The 25,613-nt window shown below is 39.6% G+C and overlaps 1 protein-coding gene across 1 annotated transcript in view; it reads right to left on the reverse strand.

Annotated features, from left to right (window-relative positions):
• The window catches only part of dip2ca (disco-interacting protein 2 homolog Ca), a 540,449-nt gene that overhangs the window by 44,371 nt on the left and 470,465 nt on the right, over positions 1 to 25,613 (reverse strand). The window contains exons 21-22 of the mRNA XM_048606154.1: positions 23,877 to 24,045; positions 21,610 to 21,780 (exon numbers count right to left, since the gene is read on the reverse strand). Coding sequence (XP_048462111.1) covers positions 21,610 to 21,780; positions 23,877 to 24,045 — 340 coding nt within the window. The remainder of the gene's footprint in view (positions 1 to 21,609; positions 21,781 to 23,876; positions 24,046 to 25,613) is intronic.

Genomic DNA, 25,613 nt, shown 5'->3' on the forward strand with positions numbered 1-25,613 from the left:
CTCAACCCTTTGCTTAACAAGAATCTATCTCGCTCTGCCCTAAAAGTATTCAAGGGCAGTATTCCAAAGACTTATCACTGTAATCTCTGACTCCTCCCATCCTACAGTGATCTAAGTAGTCACCAACCCCACAAAATCTCCCTTCTCACCACCCACATTCCAATTACCAACATTCCTGTCCTGATCCTTTACTATTTACCTGGCACCTACTCATTACTTGCTTTCCTGCCAGGCCATGAATAAAGCTAGCTGTCAGATACAAAACTCACCGAATGAGCTTGGGAGATATCCCCCATCAGTAGCAACTTGGTAGCCTGTTTTTCTAGATTTCCCAATTGGAAATCCTACATCCACTCAACCTGCTCTCTTCATAACCCTGTGTTAATACCAGGACCCGAATGGGCAATGTCAGAGCCAGTGCCAATTTGTCAACTCCCCAAGAAATCAGGTGGGTATTGTACTGTACTTTACAAAGTTGGAAGCTATGGAGCAAATGGAAAGAGAGAATTTGATAACCTCAATGACCATACTTTCATTCCACGTTTTCTTAGAGTTTGAACTGAATAGGCCATAAACTTCCATTTGTGGAAATGAATTTCATCAATAATTGTGCTAAAGTGAAGCTTCCTTCAATCCTGTTGGAACGGAAAATAGCTGAAGATACCAAAGTGTAATCACTCATGTAATTTGCTGCTTGGAGGTGCTACAGAATGAAATTAGTGGAACATTGTCAGCTACCAGTTTAGGTCTAAAAGCTCACAACAATGTAAATTATTAATCACCTGGAGTTTCATTCTGTAAGAACAATTTGGATTCCAACCAGTAATTCGTCAGCAGCTGTTAAAATATATGGTGCAGAACACAATGCATCACTGTCTTCTTGCAATCAGTAATTTGGAACTGTATTAAAAAGTAACTAAAAACTGAAACGATTCTAATTTTACCAATGCCATGGGCATGGAGTGAAATTCTGAAGTGCGATTCTGTTATTCACAAGAATGCGTGTAACGCAACTAATCATATATAAATGAAATGGCATCATGACAATCAAGTCACACATATTTAAAATATCACGTACAAATAAACCTTCACCTCCACATGGCATATATTTGACCTACCAAACTGCATCATTTGTAGCATCGAAAATAAGCGACTGATGACTTAACAATCCTGATGCTTCATGAAGTTGGATTTATGAAAAATGAAAACAGATTTTCAAAAGGGCACAGTTTGAAACCAACTTGATTACGAGGGAAAATTTTATATTAAAATAATTTGATGCCAGCAATATCATTTTAACCCATTAATATGAAGATGTGTGACGTGTTTGTTAATTTTCAACAACTGAGAGGCATACACATGGCTTGACCTTTTGAAAAGAACACCTTGCAAAGATGACAACACTGCACACCACAAGGGTGCATTTGCAAGAATGTTTGAATGGAGATGACAATCTATGACACTTTCAGAGAGATTACATGACCCAGTTTGTGGTCGGAATAAAGTTGTTCAATTTTGATCCCATACAATCAAAAAGCCTGAGGAATATGCCTAAATAGCGACAACCCTTTTACTGTTCTGGAATTCCTCTCTAAGTGCATAAGCTGAGAAGCCACTAGAAGTCATCTTCCCTCTCATGGAAGGGATCCCAAAACATTTCAAAACAGACCTTACTGTCTTCAACCAGCTACAACTGATCCAGAATGACACCCCTTTGCCAACTGGATGCATGTGCAAAATATCGTTGGCTACAGAATGTCATTTAAAGCACTTCTAAAATAACACTCTACAGGAAGATGAGGAGTGGTGGAAGAGCAGTAACCACACTGAACTAGTAATCTAGTGATCCCAGTTAATGGTCAGGGGACGTGGATTCAAACCCATCAGGGCTGTGGAATGTGAATTCAATTACTAAAATAAAATGCTGGAATTAAAAGCTAATCTCACAGTGGTGGTTATGAAACTACCACTGTTTGTCATTAAATGCTATCTGGTTCACTAATGTCTTTTAGAGAAGAAAAATCTGCATTCCTTAGGTAGTTTGGCACAGATATAACTCCAGAACCACCAAGATAATGGTTGACTCTTAACTGCCCTCAAAAATGGACTGGTGAGTCTCTCAGTTCAAGAGCAATTAGTAATGGTCAACAAATGCTGCCCTTTCTGGCAATGCCCTCATCCCATAAAGAATATATAACTTTTTCTCCCCAGACTTGGGGAAAGGAGGTGGACTAGTTTTTCAGCAGGGAGCTATCTGCACTGTCGAAATTTTTTCTCAATATTCTTCACACGTTTGCTTTAATAAGTGAGATAGGTTAATTAAAGCAAACTGGCTGACTTGTTTGTGACACTAAAAATATTGTCTGATACTGATATAATTAGCAATATTATAATGATATCTGATTGTAAATGGAGAATTAAATATGACTAATTGGACAGGATACACATTGATATTAAAAACATTTAAGCATAAAGAATCATGTAGAAAAGGTTATTGACTATAAAGACACTATCTAAGCTAGCAGGAAAAGACAGAAATGCTCACTTTGAAGTTAAGAAGGCCTGATAAGGGATATCTAGGCCTGAAAATATAATGTTTACTATTGGAGATGGTATTTGAATATCCTTATCTGGCAAAGATCAAACAATATTCATGTCAAAACCAGAGAGAAGTATGAGCTAAACTAAAGACAATGAAAAGTGGAACGTACATTTACTGATAAACGTTTAACAAAGGATTGTTTTATGATTTGAAAGAATCAGGGAGACAGAAAAATAAATCTTTGTATAATAGTCATAACATATCTCAAACAACGTGCTCTCAACTTCAGAAAGGAATCTTCACTCAATAATTTTAAATGATACAATATCACATGAAGGTGGGAGGAACATATGCTGAGGGATAACATCTACATTTGCAAAGGTGGTGGAATCAGAAAAACATAAAAGTCAGACCCTCTCACTGAAGATTATATATGAATATAAGTTTATATTCTAGAGATCCTTAAAATATCTGGGACATTTATCACATAGCTAAGGTTCTTAAAATTAAACAGGCTTATTTGGAGCAAGCTGACATTCTCAGGTAGTTTCTTCACCTGTGGGAATATCATGATATATATAAATCCATCCAGTGTCCTTGCCCTTTACAAATTCAAACTTTGTAATTACCACTGATGCAACGGTACTTGGAATCAGTCCAGCCCTCTGAGCTCAGGATTACTTGCGAGTTTTTATTGTCTAGTTCAACATATTGTTCATAGAACAAATGTAGAATTAGGACAATCAAGTAACACATTGCCGGTATCAGAAATAAATTTGGATTGGAGGATAATGACTTCTATTGCTATGTGATTTTCAATACTAATAGGTGATTGACAGAGGACTGAGCACCACTCGCATTTACTGGGATGAATCAACAGTGCAGGAGACAGTTTTCATTGCTAAGCTGAGCTGATTCTGTTGACAATTGCTGCTCTTGAAATAATGGGATGGGAAAAATCCATTTAACTGCATGAAAGAAAGCACAATCATGGAGGGTTTTACCTGCATCGACATGACCAACTGCAGGGTTACCAAGTCAATGTGCATTGCAATAAATGAACAACACCTTTCAAGTACTTGAACACACTTCATTTTCACATTTAAAAGCTGCATCTGTGAAGCTTTGCAATGACATGTCTGTGACATTTCCTGCAAAAGCAGCCTTGGCGAGTTGCAAAATCACAGTGTAGCGAAACACTTGAATATTTCCCTGAATGATCCCCACATTAAATATACTCACAAAATAAAATTAAAACAGCATTTTGAAATTAAAATCAGTAAGTCATCTGCAATAAATTTCCATTTCATATTAACTGAAGAGAATGATTTCCAAATTTCAAACTAATGACCAGTTTGTGAAAGTGTCGTAGGTGACAGAAATTAGGAGCAATAATAGGCCACTTGGCCCTTCAAGCCTGCTCCACAATTCAATATGATCGTGGCTAATCATGCAACTTCGATCTGACTTGCAGATGCCTATGTGAGCAATGTAAAAGAGATTGCCCTGTTATGTCAGAGGAACTTTATAAAGGTGAATTGCAGTTTCACTGGCAGTCTGGTCAGCGCCTCCCAGCAGAAGAGCTGTCCATAGATGGCTGGCAGGAAACAGCAGATAAGGTGTTGTGCACATGGGAGACAAGGGAGGAGGTTGCTGGGGCCCTGGCAGAGATATTTAATACTTTGTCGGCCACAGATGAAGTGCCAGTTAACTGGAAGATAGTTAATGTGGTTCCTTTTGTTCAAGAATGGCAGCAGGGATTGATCTTGGTACTTACAGACCTGCTCATCTGACATCAGCGATAGGGAAATTATTACAAAAAATTCTGAGGGACAGAATTAATCAACACTTGGAAAGGCAGAGGTTGATCATGGATAGTCAGTATAGATTTGTTAGAGGGAAACCCTGTCTAATTTAGTTGCATTTTTTGAAAAGATGACTTTATATATTGATGAGGGCAGTGAGGTTGATGTCGTTAACATGGACTTCAATAAGGCCTTTGATAAGATTCCTCATGGAAGGCTAGTCCAAAAGGTAAGAGTCCATGGGATGCAAGGTATGTGAGCAAAATTGGCTTGCAAATAGGAGGCAAAGGGTGATGGTGGAGAGTTGTTTCTGTGATTCGAATCCTTTGACTAGTGGTGTATCACAGAGATCGGTGCTGGGACACTTGCTGTTTCTTATGTACATTAACGATTTGGCTGTGAATGGACAAGGTATAATTAGTAATTTTGCAGATGCCACAAAAATTGATGGCAATGTTGATAGTGAGGAAGATGGTCTCAGGCTACCGTTTGGCATTGTTCAGCTGGTAAATTGAGCAAAGGAGTTGCAGATGGAATTTAATTCTGCTAAGTGTGAGATGATGCATTTTAGGAGGTCTGGTAAGGATATGCAGGATACTAAACAATGAATAGTAGGTCCCTAGGGAGCAGTGAATAGAAGCCTGAAGAACTCAGCACAAGTAGTCAGGGTGGTGAAGGAGGCATGTGGGATGTGTGCCTTCATTAGCCAGGGCATAGAATATGACACAACAAATCATTCCAAATATATTTGAACAGCATTATCTCTGCATTCGAGATTAGTTAGATATTAGAAAACAGCAATTAGTTGCACGTTTCTATGAATTAATATAAAGTATATTCAAAGGTAGAAACTCTTCTTTCGTATGGCTTTAGGGCAACACCTGAGAGTCTAGGTTGAAGACTGACTAGACAGAGGAGGCAAGGTCAAAAACTGTCTTCAAGATTAGGCTTCTTTAGAACTCTATATATTGCATTAACACTATATACAACTATATATAGTAATCCGAGAAATTCCAGGCTAAGAGATTATTTGTTCAGAGACCATCATCTGCATTATAATGATTTTCTTTCGTCAGTCATCTGACTAACTCTATCCACACTGTGCCTCATTTGCCCAGGGGAAGAAACCCTTTGACATCATCATTAACATTGCTCCAGGGTACTAAAGCCTTTACCCAACATCCCTCCATAAACTTTTACCCACATCATAAACCTTGATTAATATTTTTATACTTTCTCAAATGAATTATTTTGATTACTTCTTTTTAGAAAATTTATCATTCAATTGTCCTTATCCTTCCCATATCTCTCCAAGTCTTGGACTTAATTTATCTGTGTTGTTAGGTGGGTAAGAAAATGTATAGAAATGGTTTGAATTCAATAAAAATCTGGAATAAATGCTTGTCTAATGGTAACCATATAGCTATTATCAATTGTTGTAAAAATTCATCTGGTTCACAAATGTCCTTTAGGGACAGAATTCTGCCATCCTTACCTGGTCTGACCTACATAGGACTCCAAATCCACAGCTTTTAGCGGTCCTCTGGGCAATTAAGGTTAAGCAATAAAAGTTAGCCTCGCCGAGTAACTTAAATCCCGTGACTAAATAAAAAAAAGAAGCTTGGAAATGATTTGGTTTGATACTTGGTATGTTTTTTAGACTGCAGCACATCTTCAGAAGTGACCTGTGTTTCTCATTGATCTGTTGTCAGTGTAAGACATGACCTGATGTCCTACACAAACATGTTGTTGGAGTAAGGCTGGACAGTATATCTTTGCTGATGTGGAGTTTTGGAACCATATCTGAAACAAGGTACTGTAGCATAAGATTGTTTAGGAATCTGCATTGAAGTTGTCTCATATTGTATATTTTTCAATGAGCGGTTTGTTTCCTCTCGTCAAATGCTTTATTGTGCTTTAAATGATCAACACTCTCTGCAGAATCAAAAACAAAAAAAAAAGAGTCCTAACAAAAGGATCACTGGACTCAAAATGTTAATTCTGCTTTACTTTCCTTTACAGATGCTGCCTCACCTGCTGTGTTTATCCAGCACTGTTTTTGTTTCAGATTTCCACCATTCACAGCTCTGTCTGTTTAATCTCTACAGAGTATTTTGCATTAGAGGGGCCTTTTGTTCTATCATGATAATAATGATAATAATAAGAATTCTCTACATTATGTAGCCAGTGCTATTTTCACTGTTCACTCTAAAGTTCAATGGTCTTTCGATTGAAGAAGTTCAGTAACTCATTTGTATGCTTCAGATGGTATATATAGATTTATAATGAAATAATCTACATACTTTCCTTGGAGTTGGTATCTTCTATTGAAGCATGATCTCATCAGTTTCTTATTTGTTCTTGAAGTGAAGTATTGATCAAAAACTATTAGGAGGTTGTTGAACGAAATCTGGTTCTCATTGATTTGTTGTCAATATAAGACATACTTTGACATTCTTCCCATGCAGTAGAGAAGTGTGCTAACCAGTCCTGGCACCCAATGCTAAAGCTGTTTGAAATGTTAGAAATTGTGTTTCTCATAGTTGCCAATAGATTGATCCAGCAAATGTATCTGGAAGTCATAAAATTTCTGGTGGAAAGATTTGTAACACTGCATTTTACTGCATTAGTTGATTGGTGATGGGCTCTTGAGGTTGTTCATTTTCTTGATTTAGAAGATGATTATGAAGATTTTGATCTCCTTCTACTATGTTTATTTTGTTGCCTGTTGTGTTCTTTGTTCATTAAAGTTGTTGGATCTTTGTGATTGTAAAGATTGCTCTTGTAACACTAAAATGGATATCTGTCAAAATTTCTGCTGGTTTAAGTGCCGTTTTCAACGTGAAGATCATTTTCTTTTAACAATATTGCATTTTCATGGAGATGCATGAAGATATTCCTTCAGATATGCTGAAGGATTTCTAACAGATCTCAGGATAGAAACTTTAACAAAATGGTTTCATTCAATATGTTTCAATGATTTATTTTGACTGTATCAAATATGGCTGCCATATCTCATTCAGACAAATTTTTGAGTCTGAGGTGTTTTCTCCCAGAATTCAACACCATATGATCAGCTTCAAACACTTTTCCTTTGGTTCCAATGTGTTTTTTTCAAATTACGTTTCTCGTGTTTTCTTGCCCAAAGTGTTGAAATAATAAAGATTCAGCTAACCTCACTGTTACAGCTCCGAGATGTCAAATTCCAAAAACAATTTTTGCTCCTGATTTTCTCAATCGATTTATACATCTTAAGCCTCAAGAATTTTCTTAACTGGTTTGTTGATTAATTTTTGTTGAATAAATAATCGAAAACTGGCAAATATCTGTCAGAATTCTTGCATCTGCTTTCCAACCTAGGTTTTGGCTTTTTATTCCCTAAGGCATCAAATTTGGTCTGGACGTCCTTTGCACTAGTGCCTGATCCTAGTCTACCTCATTGGCTGCTAATGTTCTTTATTGCTCTTCTTTTACCTTAAAAGTTTGTTTCCTCTATTACTGGATATAGAGAGATTTCTTTAACCTAGAGATTACTTGGTTATTTCTTTGCAGGACCTGTCTGTTCTGAGATATTTCCTTCACGACAGCCGTCCAGCTCTGTGGTTCTTCTGATTATAAGCTAGTCTTAAAGATGCTCCAAGGATTTTTTGAAAAGTAATTTTCCGAATTCTCTTCTCCAGACAACTACAGAGCAGTTTCTCAATTATCGGAGCTACCATAACTCTCTGGGTAGCAGATATTTGTTTTTCTCTTTACTCGTTCACAGGATGAGGGCGTCGCTGGCTCGGCAGCAATTATTGCCCATCCCTAATTGTCCAGAGGGCAGTTGAGAGTCAACCACATTGCTGTGGGTCTGGAGTCACATGTAGGCCAGACCAGGTAAGGATGGCAGTTTCCTTCCCTAAAGGACATTAGTGAACTAGATGGGCTTTTCTGACAACCAACAATGGATTCACAGTCATCATTAGATTCTTAATTCCAGATATTTATTGAATTCAAATTCCAGCTGCCGTGGTGGGATTTGTCCAATGTGTGCAGGAGGGTTTCCTGACACAGTATGGAGATAGGCTAACAAGAGGCGAGGCCACATTGGATTTGGTACTGGGTAATCAACCAGGCCAGGTGTTAGATTTGGAGGGAGGTGAGCACTTTGGTGATAGTGACCACAATTCAGTTACGTTTACTTTAGCGATGGAAAGGGATCGGTATATACTGCAGGGCAAGAGTTATAGCTGGGGGAAAGGCAATTATGAGGCGATGAGGCAAGATTTAGGATGCATAGGATGGAGAAGGAAACTGCAGGGGCTGGGCACAATTGAAATGTGGAGCTTGTTCAAGGAACAGCTACTGCGTGTCCTTGAGAAGTATGTACCTGTCAGGCAGGGAGGAAGTGGTCGAGCGAGGGAACCGTGGTTTACTAAAGAAGTTGAATCTCTTGTCAAGAGGAAGAAGGAGGCTTATGTAGAGATGAGGCGTGAAGGCTCAGTTAGGGCGCTTGAGAGTTACCAGTTAGCCAGGAAGGACCTAAAGAGAGAGCTAAGAAGAGCCAGGAGGGGACATGAGAAGTCTTTAGCAGGTAGGATCAAGGAAAACCCTAAAGCTTTCTATAGGTATGTCAGGAATAAAAGAATGACTAGAGTAAGATTGGGGCCGGTCAAGGACTGTAGTGGGAAGTTGTGCGTGGAGTCCAAAGAGATAGGAGAGGTGCTAAATGAATATTTTTCGTCAGTATTCACACAGGAAAAAGACAATGTTGTCGAGGAGAATACTGAGATACAGTCTATTAGACTAGACGGAATTGAGGTTCATAAGGAGGAGGTGTTAGCAATTCTGGAAGGTGTGAAAATAGATAAGTCCCCTGGGCCGGATGGGATTTATCCTAGGATTCTCTGGGAAGCTAGGGAGGAGATTGCAGAGCCTTTGGCTTTGATCTTTATGTCGTCATTGTCTTCAGGAATAGTGCCAGAAGACTGGAGACTAGCAAATGTTGTCCCCTTGTTCAAGAAGGGGAGTAGAGACAACCCTGGTAATTATAGACCAGTGAGCCTTACTTCGGTTGTGGGTAAAGTGTTGGAAAGGATTATAAGAGATAGGATTTATAATCATCTAGAAAGGAATAATTTGATTAGGGATAGTCAACATGGTTTTGTGAAGGGTAAGTCGTGCCTCACAAACCTTATTGAGTTCTTCGAGAAGGTGACCAAACAGGTGGATGAGGGTAAAGCGGTTGATGTGGTGTATTTGGATTTCAGTAAAGCGTTTGATAAGGTTCCCCATGGTAGGCTATTGCAGAAAATATGGAGGCATGGGATTGAGGGTGATTTAGTGGTTTGGATCAGAAATTGGCTAGCTGTAAGAAGACAGAGGGTGATGGTTGATGGGAAATGTTCATCCTGGAGTTCAGTTACTAGTGGTGTACCTCAAGGATCTGTTTTGGGGCCACTGCTGTTTGTCATTTTTATAAATGACTTGGATGAGGGCGTAGAAGTATGGGTTAGTAAATTTGCGGATAACACCAAAGTCGGTGGAGTTGTGGATAGTGCGGAAGGATGTTGCAGGTTACAGAGGGACATAGATAAGCTGCAGAGCTGGGCTGAGAGGTGGCAAATGGAGTTTAATGCGGAAAAGTGTGAGGTGATTCACTTTGGAAGGAGTAACAGGAATACAGAGTACTGGGCTAATGGTAAGATTCTTGGTAGTGTGGATGAGCAGAGAGATCTCGGTGTCCATGTGCATAGATCACTGAAAGTTGCCACCCAGGTTGATAGCATTGTTAAGAAGGCGTGTACGGTATGTTAGGTTTTATTGGTAGAGGGATTGAGTTTCGGAGCCATGAGGTCATGTTGCAGCTGTACAAAACTCTGGTGCGGCCGCACTTGGAGTATTGCGTACAGTTCTGGTCGCCGCATTATAGGAAGGATGTGGAACCATTGGAAAGGGTGCAGAGGAGATTTACCAGGATGTTGCCTGGTATGGAGGGAAGGTCTTATGAGGAAAGGCTGAGGGACTTGGGGCTGTTTTCGTTAGAGACAAGAAGGTGAAGAGGTGACTTGATAGAGACATAGAAGATGATCAGAGGATTAGATAGGGTGGACAGTGGGAGCCTTTTTCCTCAGATGGTGATGGCTAGCACGAGGGGACATAGCTTTAAATTGAGGGGTGATAGATATAGGACAGATGTCAGAGGTAGGTTCTTTACTCAGAGAGTAGTAAGGGCGTGGAATGCCCTGCCTGCAAAACTAGTAGACTCGCCCACTTTAAGGGCATTTAAATGGTCATTGGATAAACATATGGATGATAATGGAATAGTTTAGGTTAGATGGGCTTCAGATTGGTTTCACAGGTTGGCGCAACATCGAGGGCCGAAGGGCCTGTACTGCACTGTAATGTTCTACGTTCTATGTTCTATGAACCCGGGTCCCCAGAACATTATCTGGATTAACAACCAGCGATAATACCACTAGGCCATCAACTCCCACATCTTTCATTACGGGGTTATAGGGCACACCTAAAAGTTTAGGTACAGACTGGTTGAAGAGAAGGCCAGGTCAAAAACTGTCTCCAAGCTTGGGTTTCTGTGGAATTCGATCTATTTCGTGTTGATACTGTATACACGATTACCATAATCATGCGGGACTGAAATATGCAGGTGTACCGGGAAAATAAGGTTGGTGGTGGGTCCCAAAAAAAGAAATTTCATGGAATGCCGAGGAGATTTTTTTTTTGGAGATTTTTGTTTTGGAGCAGCTTGTGGTAGAGCCCACTGGGGAGGAGGCAAAAAAAAAACAGGAACAAAACAAAGTTGCTGGAAAAGCTCAGCAGGTGTGGCAGCATCTGTGAAGAAAAAATAAGTTAACGTTTTGGGTCTGGTGACCCTTCCTCAGAGCAGCAACTTTGCTTTTGTTCTTGATTTACAGCATCCGCAGTTCTTTCGGTTTTTATCAGGGAGGAGGCAATTCTGGATTTGGAGCTGTATAATGAGGCAGATGTGATTAGGGAGCTGAAGGCAAAAATAACCCCTAAGGGGCAGTGACCAAAATATGATAGAATTCAGCCTGCGGTTTGAGAGGGAGAAGGTGGAATCAGATGTAACAGTATTACAACTGAGTGAAGGTAAGCAAAAATACATGAGGGAGGAGCTGGCCAGAGTTGATTGGAAGGGGAGCCCAGCAGATAAGATGGTGGACCAGCAATGGCAGGAGTTTCCAGGGGCAATTCAGGAGGCACAGCAGAAATGGGGTTGAGAAACATATCATGCATGTGTGTTTCCTATTCTATATAACCTGCAAATTAATGCATTTGTTTCTAACATGGAATACACAACAAACAAAAGCAAACCCATATTTAGAAAACACCTCTCATGATATCAAGAAATCTCAAAGCAGTTCCAAGTATAAGCATTGTTGTAAGTAGGCAAAGTGACAGCCAATTTGTACCCAGCAAGGTTGCACAGACAGCAACAGAATAATGACCATCTGCTTTTTAGTGATATTGACGAGAGGATATATTTTGGCCAGTCCCAGCAGGGTGACCACATCCAGTCTTCATTGAAATTGTCACGCCATTATTAAAGTATGTAGGCCTTTCTGGTACAGCAGGTTACTGGACATCTATTCCTAAGCCTTCTGCTCACTGATACATGTAGTGTTTTAGGTTATTTGTAACAATGTTTCATAGTTGACTAGTTAAGAAATTGCAACATGGTGGTTACTGTTGGTAACCTAATAAAAGTGAATGGAAAAATCACAGAACTAATGAACCTATGCAAAATACAGGACTTAAAGATACTGGAAATTTATTTCAGGTTGCAGAAAGGCTACCACAATTTTTGTGGTGAATTAAGGTCAACAATTTCCTCAGTCAGTTCATTATGTTTTATATCTGTAATGGAAAATAGTCGGAAATTGATGTCTTCTGTGCTTAATTTAAAACATTCTGGATTCTGAGAATCCTAATATTGTTTAAATTACATATTTTGCTCCAATGCGGTAAGACCATATTAGGCATAAAAGAGTAAAGGAAATATTTTGCAATGCGAAACAAAGGATTGAACTATCAAAATCGTTACATTGCTGCTTCCCATTACAAGTTTCTGTCCAAGCAACAAGTTGTTGCTTAGTCTTGCCAACAATTTCCAGACCAAACTGTTGGGTTATCTTAATGAAGTGGATTTTCCAGCAAAATATTTTGTATGTCTCTCTGGGGACAGTAAACAGCAAAAGGTAAATTACATCAATGAACTGACAGCACAAATAGAAATAAATGGGAATGAATAATAATCAATACAGAGCTGTGGTTGCAAAATGATCAAGGGTAAAAAAGGAAAATGAGATCGAGTAGCTCTGTTAATAAAGGATGAGATCAGTACATGATTGAGAAATTATCTTGACTTGGAATTTCAAGGTGCAAGTAGAATCAGTTTGGGTGGAGATAAGAAGTAACAAGATAACAAAGTTACAAATGGGAGTTTATTGGCTCTCCTTGAAATGGGTACATTGTAGGAAAAGTGTAAATCAAGAAATAGCAGGACTTATTTAAAAAAACAAGTCTGCAACAATGATATATGGTGTTAATCTTCTGACAGATTGGACACATCAAATTGATACAGGCAGCCTTAGGGATTTTTTTTTTTTTTTTTTTTTTTTTTTTTGAAAGAGTAATACTTTTTGGACCCACCAAGACAGGTTTGTTTAGACCAGGAAATAATTACGAGGCAGGCTAAAATAATGATCTTGCAGTAAAGAGTGATCATAACATAATAACATTGTACATTCAAATTGAAGGGAGGGGAAATGTTGGTCTGAAATTAGTGTCTTAAAGTAAAGCCATTTACAAGGTATGAAGAAACAGTTATTTAAGGTAGATAAGGAGAATGAATTAAAACATATGATTGGAGAAATAGTAAGAGATATTTACGAAGATATTTCAAAGGTCTCAAAGGTGCATTCCAAATAATAATTTAGTAGCACAGAATTTTATCACTGCAAAAAGAAGACATTTTGTCAAAACTTTTTCTTACACCCATCAAGACCATTTGCAAACACCAGTTTTAGAGGAAAATGAACATTTATATTGAATTAGAGGAGAATGCTGATTTGTTGACAAGTCTTTTTTTTTGGTCCATTCACAGGATGCATGAGTTCTTGGCTAGGCCCAGTATTTATTGCTCATCTCTGATTGCCCAGAGGGTCTGTAGCCCAGGCTGGGTAAGTAGTTTCCTTTCCTAAAGGACAGAAGTGAACCAGATGGTTTTCCAACAATCGACAATGGTTTCATAGTTATCATTAGACTCTTAATTCCATATTTTTATTGAATTCAAATTCTACCATCTGCCATGGCAGGATTTGAACCCAGGTCACCAGAACATCACCTAGGTCTCTGGATTAACAGCCGAGTGATTAATGCCACAGGCCCATTGCCATTGATCCACATGGACTCTAATTTGCGAAGACATTACAATACAGAATGCACCAATTGTTAATGATTAATGGCTAACTACTAGACTTTGTTTAAATTTTAAATCAGGCAGGTTGACTCTGATTCGTCAAGGCTTTAACCTGAGGAATTAACCAGAAAATAGTGGTCACTTCTTTGGTCGAGTTGAAGAGTTTTGAGAGAGGAAAAAGACATATACACAGGCTGTGTCAGTTTCAACTCAAGAAAACAGATGAAATCCATTCACTGGTTCATTTTTCAGGCAATGCCTTGACCAGTCAGAGTCAGTATACCTGGTTTAAACAAAGCCTGGAAAGCTGTCAATGAGCATTCAATGGTGCAGTCCCTATGGCAATGCCGCTGCAAATCAATTTTTAAAAATTAATTCCTAGGACATTGACATCACTAGCTACATCAACATTTATTGCCCATCCTTAATTACCCAGTGGGCAGTTGAGAGTCAATCACATTGCTAGAGGTCTTGAGACATATGTAGTGCAGACCACGGAAGGACAGTGGTTTTCTTCCCTGAAGGGCATCAGTGAATCTCATGAGGTTTTCTGAAAAATGGCAATAGTTTTGTGGTCATCATTAGACTCTTGCCTCCAGATTTTTACTTGAAGGCAATTTTCACCATCTGTAACAGCTGGATTCAAATCTGGTTCTCCAGAATATGACCTGGGTCTCTGGATTAATAGTCTAGCCATTAGGCCATCACCCTCCTGCTAACTAATTAGCACTCTCTTCTTATGCATCATAAATGTTAGTTTTCCACAAATTTCTTCCGAATTGTCTTGATCAGTGCAAAATGGAAAGTTTTGACAAAATGAGTCTTTTTCTTACCAGTTACCAAGATATATTCCATTCAGAAACATTTCATGAGAAAAAAAAAAATCATTTACAGTTAACTAAGGAAGTTAAGGATGAAATCAGATTGGAAGAAAAGACTTAGATTGTTGTGAAGAATAGTCACAGGCCAGAAGATTGGGAAAATATTTAGAAACCAGCAAAAGATGACTAAAAATGACAGAGAAATTAGAATAAGTGTAAAGGTACAAGAAATGTGAAAATAGACGGGAATAAGTTCTACAAATATATAAAAGAGGGAGAGCGTAATGAAAGTAAATTTTAGTTCAAAGATAGAATGGGGAATTAGTAATGGGAAGCAGGAAAACGGCAAAGATTTTGCACAAGTATTTTATCATCTGTCTTCACAGACTTAAAACAAATCTCATGAATACAAGGAAATCAAGAGGGAAAAGGGAAGGAGAAACATTAAACAACAAGTATTTCCAAAGAAGTACTTAAGTCAACTCATAAGGTTAAAGATTGACAAGGTCCTGGCACTGATGACTTGCATCCTAGGGTCTTAAAAGCAAGAGCTTCAGTGTGACAGCAGTAAACAAATTGGCTGTAAACTTTAAAAATACCTTAGATGCTGGAAAGGACCCAGTAGGTCAGAAAACTGCAAATCTAACTATTCAAGAAAGGGGAGGGACAGAAAACAGTAAGCTACAGGTACATTAGCCTACCGTCTGTCACTGGAAAATGGTAGAACCCAATATTAAGGAAGCAGTAGCAGGACGTTTAGAGGGCCTCTTGTGGTGCAGCAGTAGGGTCCCTACCTTTCAATCAGCAGGCCTGGGGTAAAGTCTCAGCTGCACCGGAGATGTGTAATAACATTCTCCGAACAGGCTAATTAAAATATCCAGCAGGACTTTTAGAAAATCATTACATGATCAAACAGAATCAACATGATTTCATGAAATCAAAATCACATTTGACAAATTCATCAGAATTCTTTGAGGATGTAGCAAGTAGGGCGAATGATGGAAACCAATGGATCTAGTGCATTTAGATTTCTAAAAGGCATTCAATAAGACGCCGCATCAGAAGAGCTCATCATGTTACAGGTAATAAATGAATATCGTTAGGGTATTGACCTGGGGCTAGCACATTTATATAGTAACTGCACACACTAAAACACACCATTAGGATAAATGGATCATCTCCCAGTTGATAAATAGGGACAAGCGGAGTGCGACAGGGATCAGTGCTCAAGTTTCAACTACATACAGTCTTTGGTAATGACCTGAATGAAGGGATCCTGTATACAGTTGCCAAATGCGCTGACAATATAAAGATTGACCATAACGCCATAAGAAATAGGAACGGAGTAGGTTGCTTGGCCCTTCGAGCCTGCTCCACTATTCAATAGGATCACACTCCTCACATCCATGTTTTTGCCCTTTCCCCATAACCCTTAACTCCCCAACTGATCAAGAATCCATTTCAACCTTTAATATACAGAGGGATTCTGTCCCCACAGCTCTCTGTGGCAAGGCGCTCCAAAGACCCTCAAACGTCTGAGAGAAGAAATTCCTCCTCATCTCAGTCTTAAATTGGTGTTCCTTTATTCCGAGACCTCTTATCCTAGCCTCTCACATGAGGGGGAACGTCGTCTCAGCATTTACTCTGTCAAGTCCATTAAGAATCTGATATGTTTTGAAGATATCAGCTTTCACTCTTCTAAACACAAGTCAGTAGAGTCCAAACCTGTTTCGCCTTTGATCACAAGACAATCTCTCCATGTGGTAGGAAAGCTTGCATTTTCTGTTTGCATTTCAGATCCCCAACATCCACAGTATTTTGCCTTTACATTAGTGGCAATGGGTTAAGTTGATGTCAAAAGACAATGATGTACATTAGGAAAAGGCAAGAAATGAAAGTGAGTCTGGGTGGGATGGTCTTTGGAGGGTTAGTACGGACTCGATGGGCTGAATGCAGGGTTTCTATGATTCTATAACATACCATGATAAAGATAAAACTGTAGTTTTTGATAGTCACTCCATATCCAAATAAAATATTTTGTTCAATGGACAACGGGCATAAATTTGTAATTCTATGTGAGTCTATACATTTGTTAAAAAAGCACGTGAATTGTTTGAACATGGAGTAACCATCAATTAACAAAATTTCATTATTGTTTAGTTCCAAGATACAGATCTTTACAACTTCATATGCCGTGGTCTTCTGCCTTGTCTGGTATTTTTAGGACTTCAATTAAATTTATTTTGTGAAATTTCTAGACTTCCTTGATATCGGTTTTATTGATTTAAATGTTCCCAAATAGCTTGAAATTAGGTCTTAAAACAGCTTTACTTCAATTGGTTAATGTTGTGCTATAAGTTTCTAGAAATAACTATCAAGATGGACTTCATGTCAAAAATTAATAGAAGCTGTCAATGCCTGCTATTATTAAATTAATTAGTAAATCGGACAGGTACTTATAACTTTAGCACATGTGCTGTTAAGTGTGAAAATCAGGACATTGTTATTCAATTTGCCTTGCTCACCTAGGACCTTCACTACACTAATATCTAATAGAGCTGCTCATGAAAAATACATGTTAGGTATCCCCTAACCATTGGGAAAATGTTAACAATGAGGGGAAACATGCCATCAGCCTTCTTGATTACCTGCTGCATTTGTGTACTAGCTTTCTGTGTTTTGTGTACAAGTACCCCTAAGTCCCATTGTGTTGCAGTTTTCTGCAGTTTTTCTCCATTTAAATAATATTCTGCTCTTTTGTTCTCCCTTCCAAAATGAGCAACTTCATATTTTTCCACATAATCCTCCATTTGCTGACTTGTTGCCCATTTTCTTAATTTTGCTTATTTTAAATAGGAAAAGGAGTAGGCCATTAGGCCCCTGGAGTCTGCTCTGCCATTCAATAGGATCATGGCTGGTCTGACAGTTCTCACTTTCCTTTCCCCAAAACCCTCGAGTCCCCTATTGATCAAGGATCCATCTCAGCCTTAAATATACGCAGACTCTGTCTATGCTACCCACACCCCCAACCCCACCCCCACCAAGCTATCTATATCTCTCTCACAACCTGCTTTTCTACCGTTGTTGAAGATTTTAAAATGTAATTGTTTCTTTTACTTTCTCTTGTTTTTATCATTTACTAGTCCTTCTCTTTTAACACATTTTCCTTCAACCTCATTCTGCTTTCTATACATGATTCAGTCTCAAATTAGCTACTCTAACTTAAACTTCCTGATTCAGACTCTGCAGACCAAAGCGCGGATTTTTAACACTGGTCGATTAAGTAATTATGCTTGCCCTGTTCACAAAGATCCCAAATTCCCTCTCAAGGACATTCAACTAAGAGCAAAACACTGCAGATGCTGGAAATCTGAAACATACACAGAAAGCTGGAAAAACTCCGCAGGCCTGACAACCTCTGTGGAGAGAGAAACAGAGCTACACATCGAATCTGGTATGACTTCTTCAAACATGAAGAGGAGGCATCCTGCACTCAAAACACAAACACCCTCTTTCTCTCTCTATAGATACTGCCAGACCTAGTGAGTCATACAGCACAGAAACAGACCCTTTGGTCCAACATATCCATACCAACCAAGGTTTCCAAACTAAACTTAGTCCCATTTACCTATATTTGGCCCATATCTCTCTAAATGTTTCCTATCCATGAATCTGTTCAAATTTCTTTTAAATGTTTTAAGTGAACCCGCATCTACCACTTTGTGTGAAAAAGTTGCCCCTCAGATCCGCTTTATATCTTTCTCCTCTTGCCGTAAAATTATGTTGTCTAGTTTTGAACTCCCCTACTTCAGGGAAAAGACCATTGCTATTCACCTTTTCTTTATCCTTCATGATTTTATAAACCTCTGTAAGGACAATCCTCAACCTCCTACACTCTAGTGAAAAAGTCCCAGTCTATCTAGCCTCTCCTTATAACTCAAACCCTCCAGTCCCGGTAACATCCTGGTAAATCCTTTCTGCACCCTCTCAAATTTAATAATATCCTTCCTTCGGCAGGGTGAGTAGAACTGTACACAGTACGCCAAAAATGGCCTAACCAATGTCCTGTACAACCGCAACATGATGTTCCATCTCCTACACTCAATGGTCTGAGCAATGAAGACAAGCGTGCTAAACGCCTTTTTTTAAACACACTGTTTAATTGTGACGCAACTTTCAACCCCTAGGTTGAAACACCTGAATCCCTAGGTTTCTGTGTTTTACAAACCTACCGTGGGCCCGACCATCAACTGTTTAAGTCCTGCCCTTATTCGTCTTACCAAAATACAGCACCTCACAATTATCTAAATTAAACTCCATCTGTCACTCCTCAGCCTATTGACCCCAGTGATCAAGATCTCTTTGTATTCTTAGATAACTTTCTTCACTGTCTACTATACCACCACCCTCAGTCTCCTACTGTCAAGCCCATTTTGTATCCAAATGGCAAGCTCTCCTGAATCCTATGTGATCTAGATTTACTAACCAGTCCACCATACTAATCTTCAGCATACTCTGTGTTTATTCCCACTTCAGGGCACTGTTTTCTAATATTTTTCTAAATTTTATACAATCCCTACAGTGTGGAAACAGGCCCTTTGGCCCAACAAGTCCACACTAACCCTCAGAGCATCCCACCCAGACCCATCCCACATAACCCACCTCATCTACACATCCCTGAACACTACAGGCAATTTAGCACAGCCAACCCACCTAACCTGCACATCTTTGGACTGTGGGAGGAAACTGGAGCACCCGGAAGAAACCCACGCAGACACGGGGAGAGAATGTGTCGCCCGAGGGTGGAATCGAACCCAGGTCCCTGGCATTGTGAGGCAGCAGTGCTAGCCACTGAGCCACCGTGCTGCCTCATACTTGTGATGGATTCAAAAGTAGTCAGTTTGCTAAATCTAGTGAGCAGCTGCCTCCCCAACCAAACTGGGATTTAAGCTGTGATGACATTGGCTCATGCCAAGCATCAATTTCAGCAGCTATCTTTGCTTGGTGGGTGGGAGCAGATCCCTCCTAAAGCTTTTCATGGATGGCCCGTTAGTTTTTTTTTAAATCCCTTCAACCACAAGACCTCTCAAATCCCAGCTGCCCTCTTTGGGGTCTTCAAACTCAATACCCTGTGACATTCTCCAAACATGCATCTAAATTCTAGATCTAATAGCACTCTCTTCTGTCACAAAGCTGTAGGTCTCTTTTAGGTGTCTGAGGTGGGACTAATCATACAGAAAGTGGGTGTCCTACTTCCAGTCTAGTTTAAAGGTTGCCACTCCCGCCCCAAACCCTTTAGCAAATATAGCAATTTCTTTAGGAATATGGCACTTTGTATAATTTAGGTCAAGGTCTGTGTATAAATGTAGGCGCAGTTTATAACAATTGCTGTACATTCTCTGCTGACTGCAAACTCCAGGCTAATATGAAAGCTGTAAAATGATAACTTGCCATTGGAAAGAGCTTAAGATAACCAAGCTAGCAAACTTCTCAATTTAAAATGCTGTTCAAATAACCTTATATCACACAGCCCTCTTGGTCAAGGATAGCAGTAGGTAAATAAAAGCACACATAAAAGAATAACCAGTAACATTTTAATCTGCTATCACATCCAGCAGGTTTACATCCTGCAGAATGAGAAATAGGATTGTAAACACAGCGCTTTCATAAGCATATCTGCATTTTCACATAGATTTATATAGTGTAAAAAGGGAATTTCACCATTACTGTGCCCAATAGAATTGCTGAGTGATAATTTTCCATATTGCCTCAGGAAACCAGCTTATTTTACTGCCATTATATCAAAATACAACTAAATGGTAGTGTTCCTTGAAATTGATTTGCACGGAGCTCCCAATGTATTTTTCACACAAATTCCATCCCCCACATGCAAAACACTTCCGTACATTCTATGATTTACTTGCATATGCTGATCATTTGTTGGCTAATTAGGTACTTGAACAAATACAGTTCAACACAGATCCAAATTTGAAGCCAATGTAAAAATAAATTACATCCTGCAATGACAAAACTAAATCACATTTTGCTGTCATACCTGGAAACAAAAACTCGTTTCCACTCAGATCATAGAATCTCTACAGTGTGGAAAGCAGGCCATTCAACCCATTGAGTCAACACCCTCCCTCCAAAGACCCAGATCCACCCCTGCCACCCTATCCCTGTAACCTTGCATTTCCCACGTGCAATCCACCTAGCCTAGACATCCCTAGGCACTATGGGCAATTTAGCATGACAAATCCACCTAACCTCCATATGTTTGGACTGTAGGAGGAAACCGGAACATCTGGGAACATGCAAACTCACAGAGATAGTCACCTGAGGCTAGAATTGAACCCATGTCCCTGGGGCTGTGAGGCAGCAGTGCTAACCACTAAGCCACCATGCCATCCTACATTAAATTCAATGACGTTGACTGATGGGCTCCATGAACAAATCACCCTTTGCACAAGCTATTACTCCTATTGACCTGTTGCAAAGACATTGAGGACTAATCTTTCATCAAGTTATTATCGAAGTTACTTCGGACATGAATTATAAGCAATTTTAAACATTTGACAACTGTAAACTGGCTGGCACCTGATCTAACTTTACCTCTAACATACAGATCCACTGTATACATCTTTAAAACATCACAAAAAGACTCCTTCAGCTCCATTCCTACAAAAATTACAAACTGCTACAGCTGTATCAAATGAGACAGCAAGGGGATGGATGCAGTAGAGTTAGAAAATCATGAACACACCAATGCACAATTATATAGGTTTCATGCCTTTTAAAATTTGCACTTTAACAGCAAGCATAAAGCATGCAATTGCTGTATATCATAGAGAGACACAAATAAATACAAAAACTGAAGAAAAATTAACGAAATAAAGCCAGCCAATTAGTTACAGACAGAAAAAACAAATCCATTATTTTTATACTTAAGCAACAACTGTAATAAAGATGAATATCTTCCCAGCTGTAAATTCCTACCTGAAGGCAAATAGCAAGATTCACTCTGCAGCCAAATGATGTACTAACTGCTCTTGGGTTAAGATTCAGGTCCTTAAATAACTTAGAAAAAGACTGGGTGAGAGCTATTCTTGGCCGCTCTTCTGCAACAACAACACAGGTTCGTACACGAGATAGATCCAATCCCCTCGTCTAAAAATAGAAAATAAATTGGCAAAACATATTAAAAAAAAAATTAACTGTGGTAAAAAGTTAAAGGCCAGGATGAACAAATGGTCATAAACATGTATTGATATTCTGTGGAATTTGGCAATTCCAAATATCACAGAAAATTTCATTAAAAAACGCAACTGTTACCCTGTCAAAGGGGCCTAAAATCTGCAGCCGTTCCAATACACTCCTGCCCTTCCATCAGTGGAGATCTGAATTTTTTAACCATTTGTAGCCAGGATTTGGGGCGCTACTGGCAGGGTCAGTAACTAATTTCCATCCCTAATACACCAGAATGGCTAGAAACTAGACTATATCCAGGTGGAGCATAGGTTTTTCAAGGATGTTCTGTGGTTATTTCATCAGTAAAAATGATACTAGTCAAGTTATGATAAGCCAAGACAAAAAAAATTTATGCTAAGCATAGCTGGAACATTTCTTACTAGAGGAAATCATGCATAAATACCCCAGTAAAATATACAAGCTTAAAATTATAACAAATAATTTGTTGTTCTGTTTGATTTACTGCCATTTGAAACAATTTTATAAAAGCAATTGATTATATTCCATAGCCAACACCTTTGGGGGTTTGAATAGGTTGAATAATTGACCTTCTATTTTTAGCTTTTAAACCTTTCGCCAATTTCCCATTCTTTCATTAGTGTTTGTTATTGAAGCAATGTAGGTAATTTCAATTCTACATAAATAACAGTAATTTTCAAGACAAGTCACAATGGTGAGTCCTACTGTCAATAGAACTGAGCCTGATCAGTAATTTTAAAGAAGATTTAATTGCCTTTGGCAAAAAAAAAATTCAACACACTTGCAGAATATTTGGAAACCATCATAAATAAATTTGGTTCTACAACCCCTGGATTGATGCTGGTGAATTGGAATCTTCCATATCTGACCTGGTATGACCTTTCTGTAACTATGGAAACCACCATAACCCAAGCAGTAAATTTTGGGCCTTGTGCATTGATTGGTAGCAATGTTTGGGCATCCCCCCTAGAAATATGATGTTGAAGTCATCAACTGGGACTGCTGATTAAAAAAAAAAAACTTGAAATGTTGTAGAAAATCCTAGTGGGTGCCTGGGAAAAATGTTAACCTGAATTTCCAAGCACTCCCTGTCACACACACAGCTGAGTAGGCCATTACACTTGCTTTAAGCCTATGTCAAGCATACTCTGGGTTCCAGTGAAGGCAGGGACAATAATTCCTCTGTGTGCTTCCGAACTCCACTGTCAGGCTGAAACGTGGATCAGGAACTTGCACTCTGAGAGACAAAGGAATTCTTTGTGATTTACCCACTTGATGGCCAGAGGGCAGGTTTGCAACACCAGATGGTTAATCAGAGGCCTCCCACATTGACCAGTGAAATAGGATGAAGCAGACAGATGGGTGTTTCAAAACTGAGGTACTCTCTTTGTCTTCAACTTCTTTAAATTTAACGGGTGGGGAGGAGAGCGTGGGTGGCTGGAAAAGTATGGGAAGGGCTGGGGCAGAGGGTGTAGGCAAGAGTGGCAAGCCTCCCTATGGGGCAGAATGAGGCTGCCCCTAGCAGGTGGGTGGGGAAACCACCAGGGACTGCTTGGAACATCAGCTCCCCATCTGTCACTGGGTGGCCACCTCCAGGCATTTCAACTGGCCTCCACTGACTTGATGGATCAATAATGAACAACGTTGGCTACTTACTATTTCTAGTGCCACGCACCCCTGATCCTGGTCAGGGAGCCTAAACATCATGACCTCATGGCTCACCCAGGTACCATCTAAATCTGGTTTAGGCAGGATTTCCTTGTTATCGTGCTATATTTGGAAAGTGTCTAGTGCATTAAAACCAAGTAACTCCTCAGTTTAACATGTTCCTAAGTACAAGGTCGACTCCATTTCCCAGCTTACTTGATTGGTATACGTTTCAATACTTTGAAGATGTTACGCCAACTTTTGTAAGTTCTTTTCAGGAAATTCCCACAAGTATGCACGATTAAGCAAAGACATCAGAATGTTTAAATAAATCTATGGATCAAAACAAAGCATTGAGATTAGCAATGAAAAAAATAAAAGTAATTAACCTTCAGTGATTCAGTTTGCGAGCCGAGCCCCTTTGTGCAGAGTTCCATAACGGAGTACGAGCAGAAGGTGTCTCGAACTTTGTACTGACTGACAGCCAGGAGCCAGAGTGAGGGATTTATCTCCAGTTCTGAAGGAGGGATGAGGATTGACTGGTGCCCTGAGTAGACACTGAAAAGAAAGATGCCCGGATATTAAAACATCATAAAGTATAAAAAGACAGGGCATACTTGACGAATTTAATTCCATCAGTGTATATAAAGAGATACACATTATACACATAGATTTCCTGAAGGCATTTGATAAGTTGCCACTTCATATGAGAATTACCCCCTCACATGGTATTGGAAAGATTAGCTGGAGGCGCAAAGCAGAGAGTAAATGGTAAACGGCTGCCTTTTGGATTTATAGGTGTGGGCAGTGGTCTGCCTCTGGATTCTATTCTGGCACATATTTTATCTGAAGGCCATACAGCTGACGGGTGCAGTTTATCAAAAGAACAGAAAAAAATACTAATAAATGTTAGACTTTAGAATAGAGAAAGAAAGACAGAGAATGAAACATGCAAAAAAGTAGATTTTAATGTGAAAGCAAATGTAGAAAGGAGGATAAAAAGACTAATTATATTTAGATTTGACATGAAAAGAACTAAAAATAAAGAAATTAATGCTGAATTTGTATCATATTTGTTAAGGCATAAGTGGAACATATTTGCGATTCTGAACACTCATTATGTAAAGTGGAAACCGTAGCTGCAACAATGAAACATCAGGATAATAAAGAAAGAACTGTAGATGCTAAGAGATCTGACACAAAAACAGAAAGTGCTGGACAAACTCAATGAGCTTGGTAGCATCTGTCGGGATTAAAATAAACACAGCTAACACTTCCCCAGCAAACAGAGATAGAGACAGCGCGAGAGAGCGAGCGAGCATGAGAGAGAGAGAGCGAGCGCGCGCAAGAGACAGCGAGAGCGAGAGAGAAATCCTCAGGGACTATGGTAACCTGTGATTTACCTATTAATGGCAAACAACACTTAGTCAAGGGCGACCTCAAATACCAGCTCAATGGTTTAGTCACAGTCAGTCAGGTGTCATGATGCTTTCCACATAAGGAGTTAGGATGTGAATGTCAGGCAGCCCACCATCCATCAGGCTGCCCTACTGTGGGCTGCATTCCTCCAAGAATGACAGACAGGTGGGTATTAAGGGAGATGGAATTGGGTAGTGTAGCTGTTAACTTTGGTGCAGGTGGAGAGTTTCCCTTGTGAGCGAGTAGGCAACACAGAGGGCAGGGAGGGTTAGTGCTGATGGAAATTGGGACAGTTGACAGAAACTAAAGATGGATGTTGCAGGAGAGTGGGTCGAGCATGAGGCTTGATGGGAGGTGGAGACAGAGTGAGAGTGAGGTACTGGAGAGATGATGGTGTTGGCACTTACGCTGGACTGGAGAAGGTCATTGACCTTCTTTGTACAGTACTGTACGTTCCTCCAGATGGCTGAGACTGCTTTATTTTGGATGGTAACCTCGGAGCATGCTGGCATGTTCTGGTGCCATGGCCTCCACTGCTGGTCCTGGGGGAAGAGGAACCACCCGGTCCAGCAGCACCTTCAGGGCCCTGGTGGCATAGCAAGGCACCGATTCCCCCATCTGCCATGTCTGTAGCAAATGTCAGGAACCACACAGGGAACTCCAGACTGACACTGTTGTCCAAGTGTATAACTGGCTTTTAAAGATGG

This window comes from Rhincodon typus, chromosome 2 (genome assembly GCF_021869965.1).
Source record: "Rhincodon typus isolate 14 chromosome 2, sRhiTyp1.1, whole genome shotgun sequence".
NCBI lineage: Eukaryota > Metazoa > Chordata > Chondrichthyes > Orectolobiformes > Rhincodontidae > Rhincodon > Rhincodon typus.